Below are 21,420 nucleotides of genomic sequence, written 5' to 3' on the forward strand. Positions count from 1 at the left end.
CAACACAAGACTGCAGCATCGCTTTCCACTGCGAGCAGCCATTGGTCACAGTAACACGGCCGAAAATATACACCCAGAAGTAACTCTGATGCACTCCGGAACCCTTCTCTCACACCGACATTATCAGAAAAAGAACTATACTGATTAAAGTTAAATTAAATCGATACGTGCTTATCTGAACTTGGGCTGAGGTGGATAAACATATAGGATGTCGGTTTAAAGAGAGTGGATTGTGCTGATGAAGACTGATCAGTTTGTTGACACCTCAAAAGTCACTCTCTGTTCGAGTGCCAGACTTTGATGTGCCTTTTTTATTCCCGGGACACAAACTTTTAATAGGATCCCAGACACAGCGGTCTTTGTCCAGGCGCTGGACTCAGTGAGAGGTGCGGACCGGACAGGACAGGACAGGACAGGACAGGACAGGACAGGACAGGACAGGACAGGACAGGACAGGACAGGATGCGGTGCGGAGTCAGGGCCCGCGCGGCTCCAGCCGGGCCCTTTGTATTGGGGCCAGGCACGGTGTGGGAAACCCCTTTAAACAAGGAGCAGGGCCTGGCTCTCCTCTACACCCACTGCCTTTGATGGCGGACAGCGGGGGGAATTTACGGTGTGCCATTGAGTGGGTCGGAGAAAAGGGGGGACCCCCCCTCTCTTTGGACGGATCCGAATGGTCTTACGACTCTCTAAATTTTTTTGTAGCCTCCCGCGCTGATTTACAATGCCCATTCAGACGTTGTAACGGCAAATACAATAATCCTTTAATGGTGAAGGAGAGAAGGGGGACAGATTCAGGGGCCAATGTGCAGAACTGACACCGAAGCGCTATCTCTACTGTATATATACCACCACGGTGAAATAAAATAGAGGGCTAAGAATGTGTGTGTGTGCGTGTGTGTATGCGCGTGTCTGTGTGTGTGTGTGTGTGTGTGTGTGTGTGTGTGTGTGTGTGTATGGACCATTATAAAATATTCAAGCTATGCCAGATAAAATAGGTCAACAGAGAAAACATAGAAGGACCACATACTAAAATAGAGATAGCAAGATAAATTACGGTTTACTGCTGCTCAACAATTTCACCATGGTAACAACAACGGTAACAACAATTTCACCATAGTAAAGAGCCAAGCACCGAGCAGCACAGTTAGAGGTGTGTTATGTGTTGTGCTGTCCCAGGCTGCTCAGAGGTCACTGTCACATCACCTCTCGTGAATCAGGGGTATAAATCATTTTGGTGTAGACTCCTTTTCATTTGGGGAACAGTAGCAGGATTTAACAAGCTGGAGGAAGCCTGCTGCACACAATGGCGTGCTGCTTTTCTGGGGCCGGTAGTAAATTCAGCAACTCTCGGGTCATTCGTGCTAGCACCTTCCCAGAGAACCATAATAAGAGACTGTAAAATAAAATCACAACCTGGTCATATTTTCAATCAACAGCTAATATGGGGAATACATATGCCCGCAATATGATAACAGCACCCATGAGATTGGGAATGGAGCCATATTGTTCAGTGTGTAATAAGCTGCCAGCCAGGACTGCAATAATTAGACATAAATAAATGATTAAAAAAGGGAAATATGATGGAATATTAGGGAAATTCACACTACAATATTATGGCCACTTAGGATATCAAACTGCAAATTCGTTTAAAGTGAATAGAGGAAAAATACTGTCTCACAGGCCCATCACTGAAACATAACGTTTTTGCCAACCTCTTGTTCGTAGGCTGATAAAAAGAAATTAACCAAATTAAACACAAGGTCCAATTTAAAAATAGGCCTATGTCAGAATACTACAGTAGGCTAGGTCTACTGCATTGTAGCCTACTATCAATTATTTTTCTGTGTTACACGGTTTGATCTGATAAACAATGATCAGCGTAAATGGCAACTGACATATTTTTCCTTATCAATTTAGGTAGGCCTACGTCGAGTTTTGTTTTTATACTTCACACAAAAAAATAAATAGACTAACAAAAGCACATAATCTATGGCCAATGTGAAGACTGAATACGCTGAAAAACAACGAGGGCATTGTAAGTATACCCTCGCCTAAGAATTATGTAGCCTAATCCATATTGTCATTGAATGTCCAGGCCTACATCAGGTAGCCACCCCAAACACACGTTTCCATTCTGATAATTGCCTGCATTCACACATAAAGAGGTGTTGCCTACTTTTTAATTGTTGCGTAGAATAAAACATAGGCTATGTCAGTTGTCGGGGAAAACGCTTAAATCAATTCAGTAGCCTACACATGCTAATTGCTCTATGTTAAAAGAGGAATGCAACTGTCATAACGTTTGATTGATTGACATATTCTGCATTTACTAAAACTAGGCCTAATTAATAAACAAGAAAAACATGCTTAACGACTAAAATGCATCATAAAGAAGTAAGCAAAACACGCAGAAGTTCGGATAGGAGCACACATTATTAGGAAGAAAACAGCGGTGTTTAACCTTCCTCCGATTTGTTGGTAACTTTTCGAATGTCATTTGGAGTTTCAGCACTTTTAGCTCTCTACACTAACCACCAGGTGGCATTGTATGTAATTTTTCAAATGAAGGGGCCATATTGATTATAAACAAGCTAATATATCTGAAAAAGTCAAATGAATCAAACCAAACCAACCAAAAATCTAACGAATCCAAAATGTCTCTATCGATGCAACCAACAAAGGCTCAAACTCTTGAATGTTTTTGTCTGAATCTTTCCTACAACAACAACGAGAAATTATTATTATTATTATTATTATTATTATTATTATTATTATTATTATCATTATTATTAGCCTACTTGTATGCTTTAAGGTAGGCTACAAATTATTCGTTTTTACATCTAGGCCAAGGGTGCATTAGACAAAACGCATCTGAGTAAAATGCAAATGTATAAATAAACTTTACATTTCGAACATATAATTAAAATTACATAATAACTTAATCAAATAATTATTACATAAACAAATGCTCTCTGACTGCGTTTCAGCAGAACATACTTCATGCCATAACAACTCTGCCGCGCACACAAGAATACTGCAGGAAACAAATTAGGAATTAAATTATGTTCATTGAAAGAAAGCTTTTAACCTCGCAGTCACACGAAAGTTTGTTTAGCAATGCAATAATTCATCCCTTTTAGGCCGCACTAAGCGGCGTCTTTCTGTCAGTAAATCGATGTCAATAGGAAGCAACATGCTATCGATATCATCTGTTTAACCTTCCTTCTGTGCAATATACTTTAACTAAATAAAAATGTAAAAATTGATATGATAAGCTACTTGAGTCAGCATGAACTAATTTTGCTCATTATTTGATTGCTAATTTCCCAAACTGAAGACATTGTAAAAGTAAAGAATGCGGGATGCTGACGCTGAAAAAAGTAGTTAAATAATTATCTTACCTCATCCTTGCAAAGCCTCGATTTCAAAATGAATGCTACATGCAAGTTTATGATTGTTTGCAAATATTAATATTGATTTTGAGCTTTGAGGCTTTGTACATATGCTATATAATACACTGAGCCAAATCAAATTCAATTCTTAATTTGTTTTTAGATATATCATATATATATATATATATATATATACAGAAGTATTGTGCAAATTTTAAATTTCATATAATTAAAATTAAAATCTGTTAGACTTTCACAATAATCAACTGTAGCATTTTCAAAATGGTCAACAAGTGAGGACTTTTTTTTATCTGAACTAAATTGCCATGTTGTCCCTACAGGTTTAAAGTAAAATAGTCTCTGCATGACTTTCTGTGGACACACACAGTGGTCATTTTTTCCCAGGTAAGGTGACCGCATCTCAAGACACATAACACAGATTTGTGTGTGAGCAGCACAGGGTTGCTGAGACAGTCTCTCTCTCTCTCTCTCTCTCTCTCTCTCTCTCTCTCTCTCTCTCTCTCTCCCTCAGGCAGCCAGCAGCGCCCACTGAAAAATGGCGTTGAACTCGATCCCTGCTCCATGGTGCCATTACCAGTCCTTCACCTTGGCCTGGCTCATTGTGCTGCTCCCTGACAGCCATAATGCTAATCATTTGGTTCACTGGCCGTCTATGGGAGCCGTGTTTGAACAAGCGGGGCAGGGGGGCCGTGAGCGGCCAGGTCAACCTAAAACAAGCAAAGCGGAACACCTCGGGCCGGCTCGCCACTCGTCAAACTCCAAGTCCATGAGCTGGCCGCTGATGAAGACCTCTCCAGTACAGCTCACAGGACACTCCTTACCCTGTACTTCATTTCAATCAAGCCCACTACAAAGCTATTGAGCCACTCAGTGTAATTCGCAAGCACCACGCATGGATGTCGATACACCTCTAAATCGTCCTGTTTGTGGCTCCCCGGGCGTGTAGCTGATTTTTTTAACCTTGTGTGATTAAGATGGACAAAGCAAAATGGATCGTGATTCATTTTAACTCACCAGGGAGGCTGGCGAGATGAGAAAGCTGTGCAGCTGGCACGTGGGCACACAAGGAATGATGTGTGGGCACAAGCCAGGGCACAGTTCACCTGGGCAGCCGCCGAGGGATACCACGACTAAATAGATCCTCAATTTTCTCCCCGAAAGGCAATAGGTACTCAAACAAATAGTACATCAATTATCAGACCTCCATGCATCACCTGATTCAGATGAATACACTGGGCAAGAACATTCCAAAACAGAAGTCAACCCATCACCACCCAACGTCCGCCTGCCTGCCGAGTGCGAAGAGATGAATTCAAATCAGCTAGTCAGACAAAGTTGGGTGTCGGCCCAGACTCTTTATACAGCAAAACAGTAAGTCAGAAACTCGGCAAAGGAAACTCGGGGGAGTTAAGAGCAGTCTGTCGCTAAACACACACACACACACACACACACACACACACACACACACATACACAAACACACATGCACCTCACACACTTACACAAACACACATTCACAGAATCATACTCAAACATGCATGCACATGCATTAATTCACACAACCCCCCCACACACACACACACACACACACTCACACACAAACACATGTTCACACACGGATGCACACACATACACACACATGAACGCATGCACGCACGTACACACACATACACACATACACACACAACTAGAGAGACCATTTATTTCCCTATGAAAGCAGCAGGGCCACCTGGGCCTTGCATCGAAACTCCATCAATCTCCAGAAATGGAATCCAGTGGAGGGAAAAATCAAATTCTCATTTGCAAGACGCAGAGGAGAGGAGGGGTGCGAAAGCTCCAGGTACCTGGGAAGGCTAACCTCCCCGTGAACTCGCGACGTCTAATAGGTTCGCTATTTGTCTACGACACTGACAAGCCGCGGGGACGATTAGACGTACAAGGTCGGAATTTCCTATTCAACGCCCTCTCGTGTGCATCGCGCTGATGTTTTTCGATGCCTCTCTCTCTGCGGGCTGAACTCTAAGAATTGTTTTTTCCCCTCAGACACCACAACGAAAGGTAAACAATAAATACAAGAGGCAGCATATCCACATAATACCTCCACAAAGGCACAGATAACAACCCAATCAATATTAGATGGAGACGTATGGCAATACTTCACAAGATTAAAGAGAGAGATGGTTGAAGGAGCATCTACATATTTCACTGCGTAAAGCGGCGCAGTAGAAGATGGCTCAGGCGAGACAGCCGCAGAGAAAGGAACAGTAGATTCACTTGTGCTTAAAGCTCAAAATGACAGAGACTGTGGCATCCTCATATCCCAGCGAGTGATGTTAGCAAGAGGCAGATTGTTAGAGATTAATGGGGAATTGCAAAAGAGAGAAAAAGAGAGAGAGAGAGAGAGAGTGAATGAAGGAATGAGAGTAAGATACAGAGAGGGAGAGGGGACAAGCAAGTGGAGGGAGAAGGTGGAGGGGGGTTGGGGGGGGGGGGGTGCAGAGAAATATCAGCATCTGCCGCAGCACAGTGGCCTTCTGGGAGCAGCGTGAACTTTTGAACCCGGGCGGCAGAGGCAGTGATGTGCAGAGCATGTTGGAGTCTAATAACGCATCCTCTTCAATTCATTAATGCTGAGCGAGTTGAAGGGAGGGGAGAGGAGGAATAGGGGAGCGAAATAGAAGCAAAAGAGAGGGACACAGACAGAGAGAGAGAGAGAGAGAGAGAGAGAGAGGGACAGAGAGGGAGAGAGGGAGAGAGGGGCAGTGGTGGCGTCATCACAGCAGCAGTCATTTAGCATGCTTTGTGCATCCTGCTGATGACGAATACCTTTTCTCTCATTAGGGCCCCACACAAATGCGCAGCACAAAAATGGATCTGTCTTCCAGCATGGCGAGGCAAATGGAAGCATCAGTGGCCATGAAAGTGGACAGATAGATGGACGCCCCAAAATAAATGAGTGCAGGCACAGAGACCAACGCCCCTTGAGCACTGTCCGTATTGTAATGACGGATTGCGAAAAGCGACGGCACTGGTCAGTACGGCCCTGTTGCCATGGCTGGGGCTCTCAGTAATGTAGTCATGGTGCGCGGGCTGTAGACAAGTCAGAGTTCAGACAGGTCAGCGGCTGACCAGGCCAGCACCCCCGGGGTCAAAAGTTCAGCGGAGGGGAGGAAGTCCGGGCACTCTGGCCAAGAGGAGCATGCCTGGCCCTCACAAGCGGGAGATAAGTGGCTAACTGTGTTTATACCAGCTGACCACTCCCCCCACCCACCCACCACCCTTCTCTCTCTTGGAGAGGACAGCTTACACACACTCCTCAGTCCTCACACACACATACAACAAACACACACACACACACACAGGGCTCAGACTCCCACTCCCACTACCGGGGTCACACAAGGTGCAAGCTCGTCACTACACACGCCTCCTTCAAGCGCATGCATCTATAGCTCCTGTACCACAACAAACCCATCTGAATCTGGTGGAGTGAGGCCATTTTGTCAACTTGCTATATACAAATTCTAGGTGAAATGACAAAAATAAACCTAACTTTAGTGTAGTCAAAGTTGGCATAAGGTGCACTCCAGCATTACGTCCTTTAATAGACCCTCCACTGAGTTATATGTTTTTCCAGACAGAAAACACATTCTTCTCCACAACTACAATGGACAAGTTCTCCACATCCTCCACAAAGAGGAGGAAGAAGAAGAAAAATGCGCTCATATCGAGCTTTTCTCTTTTAGTGCTTGAGTGACACTTAATTGGCAGCCCTGCGATACATTAATTTATCGATGAAACCTCTTTTTGAACTCTCCGGAGATGAATTACGCGCGATCAATTTCGCCCCACCAATCCGCCAATTAATTTAAGGCCCGGTGAGCCCCCTTGTAAATCAAATTTACATTTCGATTATCTAATTTGCAAATGAGGCACGACCGCACTCAACCTCCGTCCCGGACGCTCCCTGCTGCAGCCTCAGTCAGGCAGAGAGGCTGTTCGGTGGCGGGGGCCAGGGTTATGGAGCCTGGGGACCGCAGCTTTTGTTTCAGGACATACATCTCAGTCAGCCCTCACAATGGCTGCGGACCATGTGCGACTTGTGATAGCGAGCGCACACACGCACACGCACATGCACGCACAGGCGAAGCCCTGGACTCCTGGCTTTTTCCCTCCGTACATGAAGAAGTGCTTGGGTGATCCATACCGACCATCAAGCTGATCAATAGGGACGAGAGGGGTTTTTGATGGGCTGCCATACACCCATACACCCTCACACACACACACACACACACACACACACACACACACACACACACACACACACACACACACACACACAGTCAGAGACTCACAAGTCATCAAAGGCAAGGAGTGCTGGTGCTATGTGTCTCGCAAGCATCCATTAAGAGCGTTCACCTGACACATCAAAAAGCCCTCCGGCGGACACGCACAACACAGATTTGCCCCTGATAATTTACTTCCCGTATCTAACCCCACCACCACCAACACCTCCACCACCTCCACCACCTCCACCTCCACCTCCACCACCACCACCCGAGACTCTCAGTCTTCCTCTTCCCTTTCCCCTTCCCTTTTGCTATCTGGCACAGGGAAGGGTGGGTGGGGTTGTGGGTGAAGTAATGGCGGCTGGCTGCCATGGAGGGTGGAGGCTCCAGGAGTGGAGGCTGCCTGCCACCCAGACGAGGCGTCCACGAGGAGGCTGGAAGCTCGGGGAGGCACGGCCGGGTCAAACGCGCGGTCTGCGGGTGAAACGCAGTTCACATTAGCATACAGACAGGGGCCCTGACAATGGAGCGCCCATCTGTCCCTGTCAGGCATTACAAATCTGGTGTCAAGCGCTGCTCTGGGGATGGAGAGAAAGAGAGAGAGAGAGAGAAAGAGAGAAAGAGAGAGAGAGAGAGAAAAAGAGAAAGAGAGGGAGAAAGGCAGGCTGCAAGCACGAGTCAAATGAAATAACACACAAGCTGACTCCTCCTGCTTGTGTGTGCATGTGTGTGTGTGTGTGCGTCTGTATGTGTGTGTGTGAGTCTCTAAGTGTGCGTGCGTGTGTGTGTGTCTCAGCCAACAGTCATCTTACAGCACAAGGAAAGAGGGATGGAAGGGGAAGGAAAGAAAAGAAAAGAAAGGGAGGGAATGTTAAAGACAGAGGGAGTAAAAAAAGACAGCGAGACAGAAAGGACTAGTGACGAAAGAGAAAGAAAGAGAAACAGAGGAAGTCTGCTTCCACCCACGCTTTGCCATGCAATGGCCGACGTGTTTTGGGTAGAAGGCGCTCCGGCTAAACCCTTGAACTGTGTTTGCCCTGCTGCTTCTCTCGTCCCAAGGACAGCAGGTGAAGGAGTGTCACTGTGTAGTCACAGCCTTACCTCAGCTTTTACTGCTGACCTCAATCTCGAGGGGTTCAGGAAAAATATCCACCGCATGATATGATCATGCCGGGCGAAAAAAATCAAAACAACTAAACGCCGCTGTTTAGTGCTTCTGTTCCCAGCGTGATCTAGTGAGAGGCGTGGGAGCAGAAGCTGCATGGAAATTGGGCAGCGAAGCATTCAGAATTTATGTAAAAGGTAATACGTGCTTTCTTTCGGCGGCCATATTTGTTCCTGATGCGCGCATTGCACCAAAGTCCTTTTTTCCCCCTCTGTAATAGGAAAGAGACGAGCCATTTGATTGGAGGCTGCTACTGGGTGAACCTAAAGTGAACCCTGAACTGCACTTGCCCCCGACGATCATTATCTTTATTGAAAGAATGACACATTTTCATTCAACAGATGCTAAACCCCCCACAACCCCCGAATGACTCTAGCCGCCTCAACTAAAGCGTAACTTTCACTGAAGGGAGGCACATTAAAAGAAATCAGAGGGACATCATTGACCTACTCTTGCCCTTGTGCTACAAATGTAAGTCTAACATATATATATATATATATATACACACACACAAATACACACACACACACACACAAGGGTGGAGGGTGAAGGGCTTGAAGGGGTCATGGCAGACTATGCCTTGAGTGGAACAGCACGGTCTTTGGTTGATTACTGCAGCAACCAAGCTAATTAGCGTAACGTCTAGCACAACTACCTCAGAAACAATGGCTTTCTCAGACATTGTTTTGTTTGTTTTGCCTTAAGATTTATAGACTATGTGGATCTATCGGACTAATATGTACATGCAAATACTGCATGTATGAATAAAATCATGGATGTAATAAAACAATATCCAAATCTACAAAACCTGCACAGTCATACAATTAGAGGCTTTTGAAATTGAGAGCTGTGTGAGGAGGGTTACGAGCATGTCATTTCCCAAGGGGTGAACACCAGATGAACTCTGAACTCCAGTTAGCCCCTCATCATTGCACAGTAAGAGAGTAAGACAGAAGAGAGAGAGAGAGAGAGAGAGAGAGAGAAAGAGAGAGGGAGAGTGGGTGAGACAGAGAGAATGGGGGGAAAACCCAGACTGAGAGAGTGGCGTAAGGGGGCGGTGGGGAGGACACACATAGCACATATAGCAACACCCATGATGCATTGAGGTGGCATGTTTGTGCTGTTTTAAAATGCCCTCTCCTTCGCACTGCTCTAAGGGGCTCTGCTGCAGCAGATGACAGATAGGCCCAGGGAAGAGCCAGACGCGGGCCCTCAGGTACCGGCTTGTATTTCCATCCCAACTGGGAGGGCAGAGGAGCAGAGGGATCATCAGTCACGGACCCCCTGGCCTGGAGCTCCGGCTCCACGGCGTACCTGCTCCCCGAAGCTGAGTGATAGAAACCAGCCTGCCGATGCCGCCGCCGCCACCGCACCACGGCCCACCGCGGAGATGGAAACGTGACCACCCCAGCAGAAACACACACATTCATCCTGCCTTTTACACCGCCTGAAAAAAAACACCTCTCTCTCTCTCTCTCTCTCTCTCTCTCTCTCTCTCTCTCTTTGTCTCTTCCTTTCTTTCCTTTCTCTTTTTTTCTTTTCCCATACATTCCCCATAGCCCAGTATATCTTCCATACATTCCCCATAGCCCAGTATATCTTCCATACATTCCCCATAGCCCAGTATATCTTCCATACATTCCCCATAGCCCAGTATATCTTCCATACATTCCCCATAGCCCAGTATATCTTCCATACATTCCCCATAGCCCAGTATATCTTCCATACATTCCCATAGCCCAGTATATCTTCCATACATTCCCCATAGCCCAGTATATCTTCCATACATTCCCCATAGCCCAGTATATCTTCCATACATTCCCCATAGCCCAGTATATCTTCCATACATTCCCCATAGCCCAGTATATCTTCCATACATTCAGTCACCCTACAGTCATCCACTGTAAATCCATAAACTCATACCGAACACAATATGAGCATTGCCATTTATTAACACACAACCTGATATAAACAGAAAAGACAGAGAGGTGACCAGGTGACTGCCCACACACACAATGAGCCCTGCACCTCCAGCCATAAAGGAGACCAAGTAGCCTATTGAATCCACTCAGATTTGTTTGCACTGGCCACTAGAGGGAGCTCTTCCTCCCTTTTCTATCCCAGCTCTTCCCATACCCATGGCTCTTTCCCCCCTATCCCCAGCCCCAGCCCCAGCCCCAATGTCTGCTGGCAGCTCCGTGGGAAACCACCAGGGGGCGATCTGTAACTAGACACCTCCAGCGTGATGTTCCTCCAGCACGCCTGCAAAAGAACTTTCATCTCCCTTTTCAAATTAAGCACGTTCTCCCAAAGCAATAAGAGGCCAAATGTTGAACTATCTCCAAGAGACATAGCATAAAAACATACAACACACATCCAAAAACCCTCACACACGTAAAGACACGACCCAACACACTCATGAACACACACACACACACACACACACACACACCGAGAGAGACTCCCACACAATGCTTTTTACTCACACTCCAAGGATCCCTCCTCCTGGTAGTCGGAGGCCACGGAGAGGTCGTCGGAGGGAGCGGAGCGCCCCAGGCTGTTGCTGTGATTGTCATCGGAGCTATCCTCATGTCTGGACTCCGCTGTGGGACATAACAAAGGAGTCAGCATAGCACGCACACACAGACACACATGCATGCACAGACAGACACATATACAAGCATATGCACACACAAATGCTCACAAATAAATACATACACACACACACACACACACACACACACATGCATGTACGTACATAACACACACACATGTGTGTGTGTGTGTGTGTGTGTGTGTGTGTGTGTGTGTGTGTGTGTGTGTGTGTAAATAAAGTATAAATACATAAATGCTCACAAAAAATGCAAACACCCTCTCTCACACACACATATACACACACGTGCATGTAGAACACACACACAAAAGACACAACAGGAGTGGATTACATAGCATGCATAGAGGAAGCGCAATGCCATTCGACCTGGGTTAAACTTCCAGCAGAGACTGATCCGTTCCACCCATGCTCTGCAGGAAATGTAGACCCATTTGTTTCAGCGGAGAATTCATTGGCAGTTGTCACATAAATATAGCATAGCCTATGGCCCACGGAGCACAGCAGTTTTCTAAATCAGTGACACGGTCTTGATGTCAGTTAAAGATAGAGTCATGTCTTCTCCATTAGTCATGTGTTATCTGGGGGGACTGATAAGGGGAGATGAATAACACTCGACCTGACAAACAAACTTGACCAGCATCATGAGAAATGAGAGATGCAGTCACTGTGAGACTGCCAGAGGAGCTGAGAGAGAGAGAAGAGAGAGAGAGCGAAAGAGAGAGAGAGAGAGAGAGAGAGCGAGAGAGAAAGAGCACTAAGAGAAAGACACATAGCTCTCCATTCACACATAGAGGACATGTACGTGTACGTGTACACACACACACACACACAACTTGACAGTAAAATATTATATAAAAATATCACAAGCTCAAATCAAATGCTTTACTTACATCTGAAAGGAAACTCCTGTGGATTTCTGCAAAAACACAAATTAACCCAGATTAAATTTGTAAGACATTTACATCCATAATCCAGTGAACGCAACACAATGGCTCAGGGGCTGAATCACTACAACACCACAAAGAGGCAGGCGCTAATAGGTCAGCGTTTATATCTTAGCCATAAACCTCTTAGAGATTAGCATACAAGTGATGGGGTGAAAGTACATGCACAGCATTTTTGGTGTGAAGTCAGAAAGATGTCAGAATAACACATCTTTGGAAAATGCATTCCATTCAGTTAAGCGTAATATTATTCTAATTTGATTGTGAAATAAACCAAACACATTTAAATGAATGAGTAGTTTATATTTGGGGCATTAAAAAATGCTTGGTTGAAAATAATATATTTTCGATATTAAAAAATGTTAATGCAATCAATGTCTACCTGTTGAAATTCTCTTGCAAACTGGCATCTACTATAAAATAGCAGCCTTCAAACTTCCAGCACACAGTTTTTGTTTCCGTGTCTCTTTCAACAAAACCACAACCTCAGATACTTAACTGGTATTGGTGTCAAATTTGCTGTGTGCAATCCCACCAGACTCTAGCAAAACATTCAACTTCCTGTGTCTTTTTGTCAGCTCTCACTTCCTGTGCATTTCACCTCCTTACGTCTGTACAGTTGGCAGAGAAGTGACTGAATTTTCACTTGGCCTTCTCACTGCTATATTATTATGTTTGTACCTCATCAGAATAACTCATGCCTATTCTAACAGACATTAAACATATATTTAATTACATATCAAATGTTTCCCCTGAGTCACTGTTGCCTGGTGACAATTTTCTTTCTATTTTCAGGTAATTTTAATTCAAATGAATATGACTCTTAAATCGTCTTTAACATCACTGTCTGCATTTGAAATGATGACATGAGTACAAAATGACTGCAAAATAAAGATGGTGGCACCATGTTGCATGTCCATGTAGGACATAGCACATAGGAGGATGTGCATGACACAGTGCATACACAGCGGCCTACCTGGTGTGGACCACACGGAAGTTCTTCAGGAGTATCTGTCGAGTCTCGCTGGCATGTCTGCTGAGGTTTTCATCCTGGAGAATGCTGGAGACAAACAGCTCGCAATCTGAGAAAGAAGGAAACAAATAGTCAGCAACTGTTAACCATCCTATCCACAAAAATGTATGAATTATTGCATCTCACAGAATATGGATAATCTATACAACATATACATAAATAGATAAATGAATAAACTGATCCATCCTGTGATAAAAACAGGTAGGAAACTACCACTGTTTTATGGGTAAATATGACTACCTAATATATCTGATACAGGATTATTATTCAATAGCAGTGAGCATCAGTGTTATGGTCCATGCAAATGTCTGTCAGTGGATCAAGTTAGGTGACTCTGTTGATGCAAATTCTACAGATGGTGTTCCAGTCCAACCAATACTTCTATTGTACTTGGGAAAATCAGATAACAGTTGGTTGGCATTCCAACTCGGTGGTAAAAACTCTTTCCTTTCATATTGCTATATGAGAGATATATAAGAATATTGGTATACTAGGCAGCTTATTAATGAAATAAACGTAACCAGGTTAGCAATCAGAGACAGAGGATTCATTTCAACTCAAGGATCATCAAAAGTGAGTTTAATCACACAAAACAGACATTCAACATGGATATCAGAAATACTACTGCGGAACTACAACATTCAATATTCATCTTTTGAGGACAATATATGATTCATAACAAGACATAGCCCTAGATCTAAAACAGTTTTATATGTCTTGCCAAAGCTATAAATATATTTTCTGAACAAAGTCAATAAATCTTCAGTGTCTCTTGTTATATAGTTAATTAAGCAATGACATGAGTGTCAGATATTAAGATGCAACTGTAAAACTTTGGATATCTTGTCAGTGAGAGCATATTACTGGTAGTCCTACTACCTTCCAAAAGTCTTCTGATATCATCTGAGAGGGTCCCCATTCCTCTTCCTCTTCAGATGAAGTGGCAGCTTCGAAAAACGTCCGTCTTTGAAAGTCTGTCCGTCTTTGAAAAAGTTTTGACGTCCAGAAAGGATGACCTGAGACACATGCGAGATCTCCGTCACTGAATTTTTCACTGAACTTCACTACAGCTTTTCACAGCTCATTCACTGCACACTGTTACCCGTAAATGAGTCACACACACATCCACACACACACACACAGACACACACGCACACACACACACACACAGAGAGACACTGATACACAGCCATAGAGTGAGCGAGAACAAAGAACAGAGGAAGTATGCTGAATCAGTGGTTTTATGCACTAAACAAGAAGAGATGCTACCATGGTAGAGGCTCATCCTAAACCATTTGTCCTAAAACATTATAACAAATGTTAGAAATGATAACATAAATTACAGAACTATATATATTATAAATTCTAACATATTGCAAAGCTATGGCTAACTTAAATTATTAGAATTGTTTCACAATCTGCAGATTTTTAAAATAACATGCCTACTGTATGCATTGTATGGTGGAACATGTCTGACAACTGAATGTTGTTTTGTTATGTGTCACTTACTTTTGCTTTAAATCATCAGCTCATATGAAGACCATTTATAAGCATATATGTTTGTGATGACAATGTTTAGATTGTACAATAGACATAAAAAAAAGAAAACCAAGAATATTTGTGTGGTAATATTTGGCATTATCAAGGGTTGTATACAAGGTGACATAACAAGACCTAACTGCGACCTCTGTACTAGCCAAGAAGGAAACAGTGTTGCATGATAGGCAAATGCAAGCAAATAATAGTGCACCTGAGATCTCCACTATAATAAAAACACACTAATTGTCCCTTTTTATCAGTATAAAGCCAGTGAAATGTTTGCAACTAACCACTCAAGTGGGTGTATGCACACAATACTCACTGCAAGAATTTCCCCTTGATTTTCATTTCAACAAGGGCCTGATAGGGGCTTGGGGTGGCAGGGACACCCCCACAAAGCCTACTTACTTCCTTGTGATATTGCATCTACCAACTAAACAGTTTGGTTATTAATAATGCACATTTTAGTGCCGAAACTCGGGCTCTAATATTTATACTGTTTTACTTTTACGTGCCATCCTTCTGAGTCTGTGCCCCCACCCTGACCCGACCACCCCATTCGTTTTTTTCAAGAACTGACATTGCATTTCACAATTACAATGTGACTGGTTGCTGATATTTGTTATCAATGGGTGAAGAATAGATAAATAGCATACAACGTGAACGTAGAAGGCTACTCGTTCTCCGAAGGAACAAGTCTCCGAGTTCCTGCCAGTGATTGTAAATGTTTCCTACACATCACATTAAGGGGCTATTTACCACAAAACATAATATTGCAACACTTCTGGTGTGCACAGGTTTTCAGTTGTTTTTCCACAGAGTCGATTTCATTTATTTATTTGTCAACAAACTTTAAAGGGATCAGGTGCAGGCCTACCCTCCACGTTATTCTAGTAGCTAATGTGAAAGCCATGCTGTCATGGGAGCAATACTCCATTGCACTGCCATCTTGCTCAATGGGTGGTGGCGTCTGATTGATATCAGTCAGTCGCCCATGACGCATCTTACCTGCTAATTTGTTTCCGTAAGCTACGTTGCCCTGCAAACTGCGTTTTTGGAAACATGTAAAATATGACGTTTCTTTCTTTCATGTAGGTCCTACCTTGTATATTTGATGAGATACGACTTACACATAATAGGTTATGCCTATTTCTGAGAGTCAGCTTACGGTGAGTTACAAACTACTAAAAATAAAATTCCAGATAGGCCTACTTAGTGAAAGACTTACCAAAGGACGTTGGTAAAGATGGCAAGCTCTCGAATATCAACAAAGCTGTAATGACATGAGGGTTGTACGGCACACACCTCTAGGGGGCATTAAGCTCTATCTACCAGAAACGGAAAAAGCACAGTAGGCCCTATTTGAAAATGTTATCACAGTGGAGACTGGCGACAGAATTTCATTCCAAGTTTTTCATCAACTCTGGAAACTTGATGTGAGCGTTGAAGGCTGAACTGTTGACCCTGACCAACTGTTTGTGCTGCCCTAGCCATGCAGGAAATGGGTGGTTTACACAATGGGGGTGGCTCTTTACATAAGAAGGGAGACCTATTTTTGATTGTCCTACTTGTCATTGCCAACTGTGTCTTCACATGTCAGATCTGAGGTGATGCTATGTGTGCGTGGCCATACATTGCAGTTATGAATACAAACCAACCTGGGGTTATTGGAATACTAGTATGCTGTTAATGAGTGCAGACACAAACAAATATCATACAGATACTGGTTTTACACATGCTATCCACTTAGACTCCAACTCATGTAATGAATGACAATTAATACAGTTGCATTAGACAACATTAATTTTCTCAAGGTTAAATTAAAAATATCCTTTCAACAAGAAACAACAAAAAAGACAACAGTAGAAGACCCGAAGCAGAGTTGAAATTCCACTGGGGGACATGCCCCCTTGACCCCAGTCTCACTGTCCCTGCAGCCAGAGCCCTGGAGAAGGTAAGAAAGAGGAAGAATGAAGCCCCTTGCCTCTCTCTCCCCCTCCCTCTCCCTCTCTCTCTCTCTCTCTCCCTCCTTCTCTCCCTCCCTCTCAGGACCCAGCCTCCTGCCTGCTGGGCATGGGCATATGAAAGGAGCCTGCCTTTGTAATCTACCCTGGATTACACCGCCCAACAATACAGCGTTGAATGGGTGACAAAGGCCCGGTATCAAACACTGGCCTGGGTTGATGAGAGGAACCTGCTATGATCTCCCACCACCAGCGCCTTCATCTGGCTCTCTCATCTCCCCGAGAGCAGCCCTTTGCCATTCGCTCGCTCTCCCTCTTTTCTTCTCCACTTCTCTCTTATCTTGAAGAGCAGGCTCTTCTCCCTTTTTTTTGACCTGCCACCTCCCCCTCCTCTCCTGTCCTCTCCTCTTCTCTTTCCTCTCCTCCCCTCCTTCTCTGTATCTGACCATTCCTTTCATTTGCGTTTCACGGACAGGAGGGCTGGGTCTCTCTGATCTGATAGGGAGTAAGCAACCACACATACACACACACATACACACACACACACACACACACACACACACACACAAAATCACCCTTAAGGTCACTGGAATTCTCTCCATTCATTCCACAGTTGTACTGCCATGTAAAAGGGGAAGATCTAGCTGATAAACTTTTGATTGATTTTGATTTTCATTGATTTTTGACGCCTATGGAATCACAATAGTACACACACACACACACATACACACACAGGAAAAGCCCCTGGTTCATTCTGAGCCACACTCGCTTGTCAGCACTGACCTTTTGAACCTCTATTTGTTTCTAATTTTCCTTCTGCTTAGGCACTTCAGAAACAATTCGCTAGCAACACCAACAAGATATGTGAGCTTGTGCTTTAGGGGCCTTTGTGGTGAATGTTTGAGTTTCCTAAGGAGAAAAAAAGCATGATCGTTTGTTCTAGGGATTTCCTCAGACATAAATGTGTGTCCTCGCCCAAACCACAAACAGGTTGGGGGTGTCCTGAAGAATAGATCTGAAATAACTTGGAGCTGACAAACAGGTTCTTCTCTGATACATCCACTGAGAGCACAAAATAGAGGGGAAGCAATTACTTAAAAATCGCTCAAAGGGGAGAGCTTTTGTTGTCTCTTACACCATGTAGAAATCCCACTTTTAGTCAATTTTGAATTAACCGGGTACCAATTTAGTACAAATGGGAACCTAATATATCGAGGTGTGATGAAAAGGGCCACGTTCAGTCCACAACAACAAAGCTATGCCAGGTATTCCAGGTGTGCATTGGTATTGACATGCACTTCTGCCCGTTATAAGTCTATGTATCATCTGTGTTTGAAGCCATTATTTTAAGATAAAAAAATAATTATATTGCGTTGTTTTAACTGGTTCTGGTTGTGTTTGAATCTTCGTCATTGAAGTATTTACTCTAATGTCCAGGACATGTCAATAATACTAAAATATATTTCATTGGAAAAAATGATGTAGGCTACATGCAGTGGTATCAGTCCCTTATGAGAGACATGTTGCCATGGTGATGGGTTCAATTTTTGTTTCACCCTCTCCCACAGACTTTCCACTGTTCCTCCTGTATGGAACAGACAGCTCTCCATCAATACACCATTCTTCTTGTTCATCCAATGGCGCATCTGAACCTGTTTGTAAACGCTGTATGTGAGCGTGACAGAAAACACATCAGCAATGGTGAGGTGAAAGAGGAAGAGAGAGAGAGAGACAGGGGGGCAAATGCAGAAGAGAGAGCACAAATTAAAAAAGGAACCTTGGACACAGAAGATGATTAGCAAAAAAAAAGAGACAGAAGAAGAGACAGATTGGATGCTGGAACTGGGGAGAGACAAAGGCAGAGAGAGAGAGAAGCAGAGAGAGGGTTTGGGGGAATGGAGCATACGGCTGCCCTAATGATCAGAGGGAGTGTGGGATGTCACCAGGACTGTGTAACTGCCAGCGATTCCGCACACCATCGCCTGGGCTTGTCCTGCTGATTGGAATATAAAACACGAGTAGAAAGAAGGGGGGGGGGGTAGAGGGGAGAACAGATCTCCAAACAGCAAAGCAGAGGGGGGAGGGGAGACTGGAACTGAAGCTGAAGCTGTCTCCACTGACACTCAGCCTTCGCTCTGTGTGTGTGTGTGTGTGTGTGTGGAGAGACAGACTTGGGAGCTAGCCAGCGAGACCGGCACAGTGTCACCGGCAAAATGAACTGTCACCTTTCATTTGTCACCCTTGGAGACGCACAATTGGCTGCACCGGGGCACGTGGCGAGGGAGCTGATCGAGTGGTGTCCATCACCGGCTCCCCTGTGAACCAGGCGGTGCATGTAACACCGGCGCGTATAAATTATGCACACAAAAAGAGCCGATCCAACGAGTGGTGGTGTCAATCTGACGCCGACTCCAACACCTCACTGCGGTGACCTGGGAGTAGCCGCCTCCTCGATCTTCCTCCGTTAGCGAGATCCCCCCTGTCTCTCTCTCCCTCTCCCTCTCTCTCTCTCTCTCTCTCTCTCTCTCTCTCTCTCCCCTTCTCCTCTTCTTTCTCTCTCCTCTTCATCCTGACACTGGAATGGAGATCCTCATTTTTTTTCATGAACGCCAGGGCCAATATCTGTCTGAGGGTTTGCTGGCAACTGCCAGGGCCCGCACGCACGAGGGGTCTTGGATGCAATCCCAGGGATCGCATTAAGATGTAAACTCCAGCCCAATCACTTGTCCCTCTCACTTACCAGACTAATAGGGGAGCAGACTGATGGCGAGCACAGGCGGCGGCAAGGATGTGCTTGAGCGCAGACTTGGGAAGGAGAAACAGGGTGTGTGTGTGTGGGGGAGGCCAGGGGGGATGGGCTGGCGTACATTGTGTGGATGCAAGCCAGAGGGGACCAATGCACTGCAAAGGAGATGGCCTCAGATACTATCATCGTGATGTGGGCTCCATGAGTGTGACCTGAATCTTACATCTGCAATCCACTGCTCTGTGTGTGTGTGTGTGTGGGTGGGTGTGTGGGTAGCAGGAGGTGAATGGCAGGTCACCATACCCCCACCTCTCAGTCTATGAATAGTGTATACAATGCCCCTTTGGTCCCTTTAAGTCCCTGTCCCCCCTGTGGAGTGACATGCTTCAGAGGGACTTGAACAAGACCCAGGAAGTCAAGCCAGGCATTTGATTTGTAAAAGACCTTGCAACAACTCTGCCCAGCATGGGGAGCAGGGCACTTCCTTCAGCTGGGCTACGGGATCTCAGGGCTAGAGGCTGGATTCAAGATGGTGGATTACAACAAAGGAAAAAGGCCCTGTTTGTGGAGGCTTTAGACATGTTTCTTTTCGCACACACATCATAGCAACACTTTCAATGTTAAATCCTACTGATCTGGTTTGAGGTATCTTCCTCCTCTTGTTTTCTGGAATGTTCTACTACCTGTACTACCAGAAATGGTGTGGGAATAAACAAAGACATGTAGAGGGTCACATCACCACTCACCTGATCAGGAAGGATGGCCATGAAATAGATCTGAGGCCAGAGGCATTCAGATTGACACCCCTGAGGGGATGACTTCAAATGGGATGTGGGAGAGGATTTGAGATAAATTACATTACATTTGGCTGACACATTTTTAACCAAACCTAAATATTGTGAAATGAGCGGTCGAGGAACTGTCTTTTTTCCACGTTATCTGCTACTGTTTCAGTGTCAACCATAAAAAATACATTTGATTGCGTGAAATTGTGTTGTGAAAAGTAGTTCATGAGCAGAAACTGCCTCAAAAATAAAACTACTGATTCACAGTGAATAAAATTCAGTTTTACCACATTACATTGGATTATTTATATATGCATGCAAACTTGTTAATTTGTGGTATGTGGGTCCTAAACATCTTTATTTTTGCCTCTAGTCTGAAGTCTGTTTCTCTTGGTCAGTGTGTCTTTTTTCATCAGACCCACCTGGTTTGTGTCCTCTCCTTCTCCCTCCCTCCCTCGCCTGTCCACTGCTTGCTTTGCATTCTCCAGTGTGAGGTTTCGCGACATGCTGACAGGGCGGTGAAATGCCTTGTGCTCCTCTGCCGGCCAGAACATCTGTCTCTCCCTCTCTCTCTCTCCATGGAGCGGGCCCCTGTCCCCGGGCCCCGACACCTCCTCACCAGGGGCTCCGTCCAGCTCGTCCCCTCCAAAAGGACAGGCATCGCACCCGAGGAATAAACCCTCAGAGTCTGCATCTATGGCAGTGCTGCCTGGCACCTATAGCAAAGTTTGATGCCATATGGCTGCAAAGAGGGTTTGAAATTGTATATGAGCAGAGTCCATGACTGTGGTGCATGCTTTCTGCGCTGTCTTATTGCTCCGTTAACCCAAAGTGGTGTGATATTGCCTTCTACAACCTCACCCCTCATAGTTACTCTAAATATTCTTTGTCGATACGAACGGTTTGAATAGAAAAATCCTTCATCATCT

The 21,420-nt window shown here is 44.7% G+C and overlaps 1 protein-coding gene across 1 annotated transcript in view; it reads right to left on the reverse strand.

Moving 5' to 3' along the window:
* Positions 1 to 16,297, reverse strand: part of skap1 (src kinase associated phosphoprotein 1) — a 42,146-nt gene extending 25,849 nt beyond the window's left edge. Inside the window, exons 1-5 of the mRNA XM_048233945.1 lie at positions 16,225 to 16,297; positions 14,337 to 14,473; positions 13,401 to 13,506; positions 12,371 to 12,396; positions 11,353 to 11,469 (exon numbers count right to left, since the gene is read on the reverse strand). Of these exons, the coding sequence (XP_048089902.1) occupies positions 11,353 to 11,469; positions 12,371 to 12,396; positions 13,401 to 13,506; positions 14,337 to 14,376 (289 nt within the window). The 5' untranslated portion in view covers positions 14,377 to 14,473; positions 16,225 to 16,297. The remainder of the gene's footprint in view (positions 1 to 11,352; positions 11,470 to 12,370; positions 12,397 to 13,400; positions 13,507 to 14,336; positions 14,474 to 16,224) is intronic.
* Between the last annotated feature and the right edge of the window lie 5,123 nt (positions 16,298 to 21,420).

The sequence above is a fragment of the Alosa alosa genome, chromosome 22 (genome assembly GCF_017589495.1).
Source record: "Alosa alosa isolate M-15738 ecotype Scorff River chromosome 22, AALO_Geno_1.1, whole genome shotgun sequence".
Classification (NCBI taxonomy): domain Eukaryota; kingdom Metazoa; phylum Chordata; class Actinopteri; order Clupeiformes; family Clupeidae; genus Alosa; species Alosa alosa.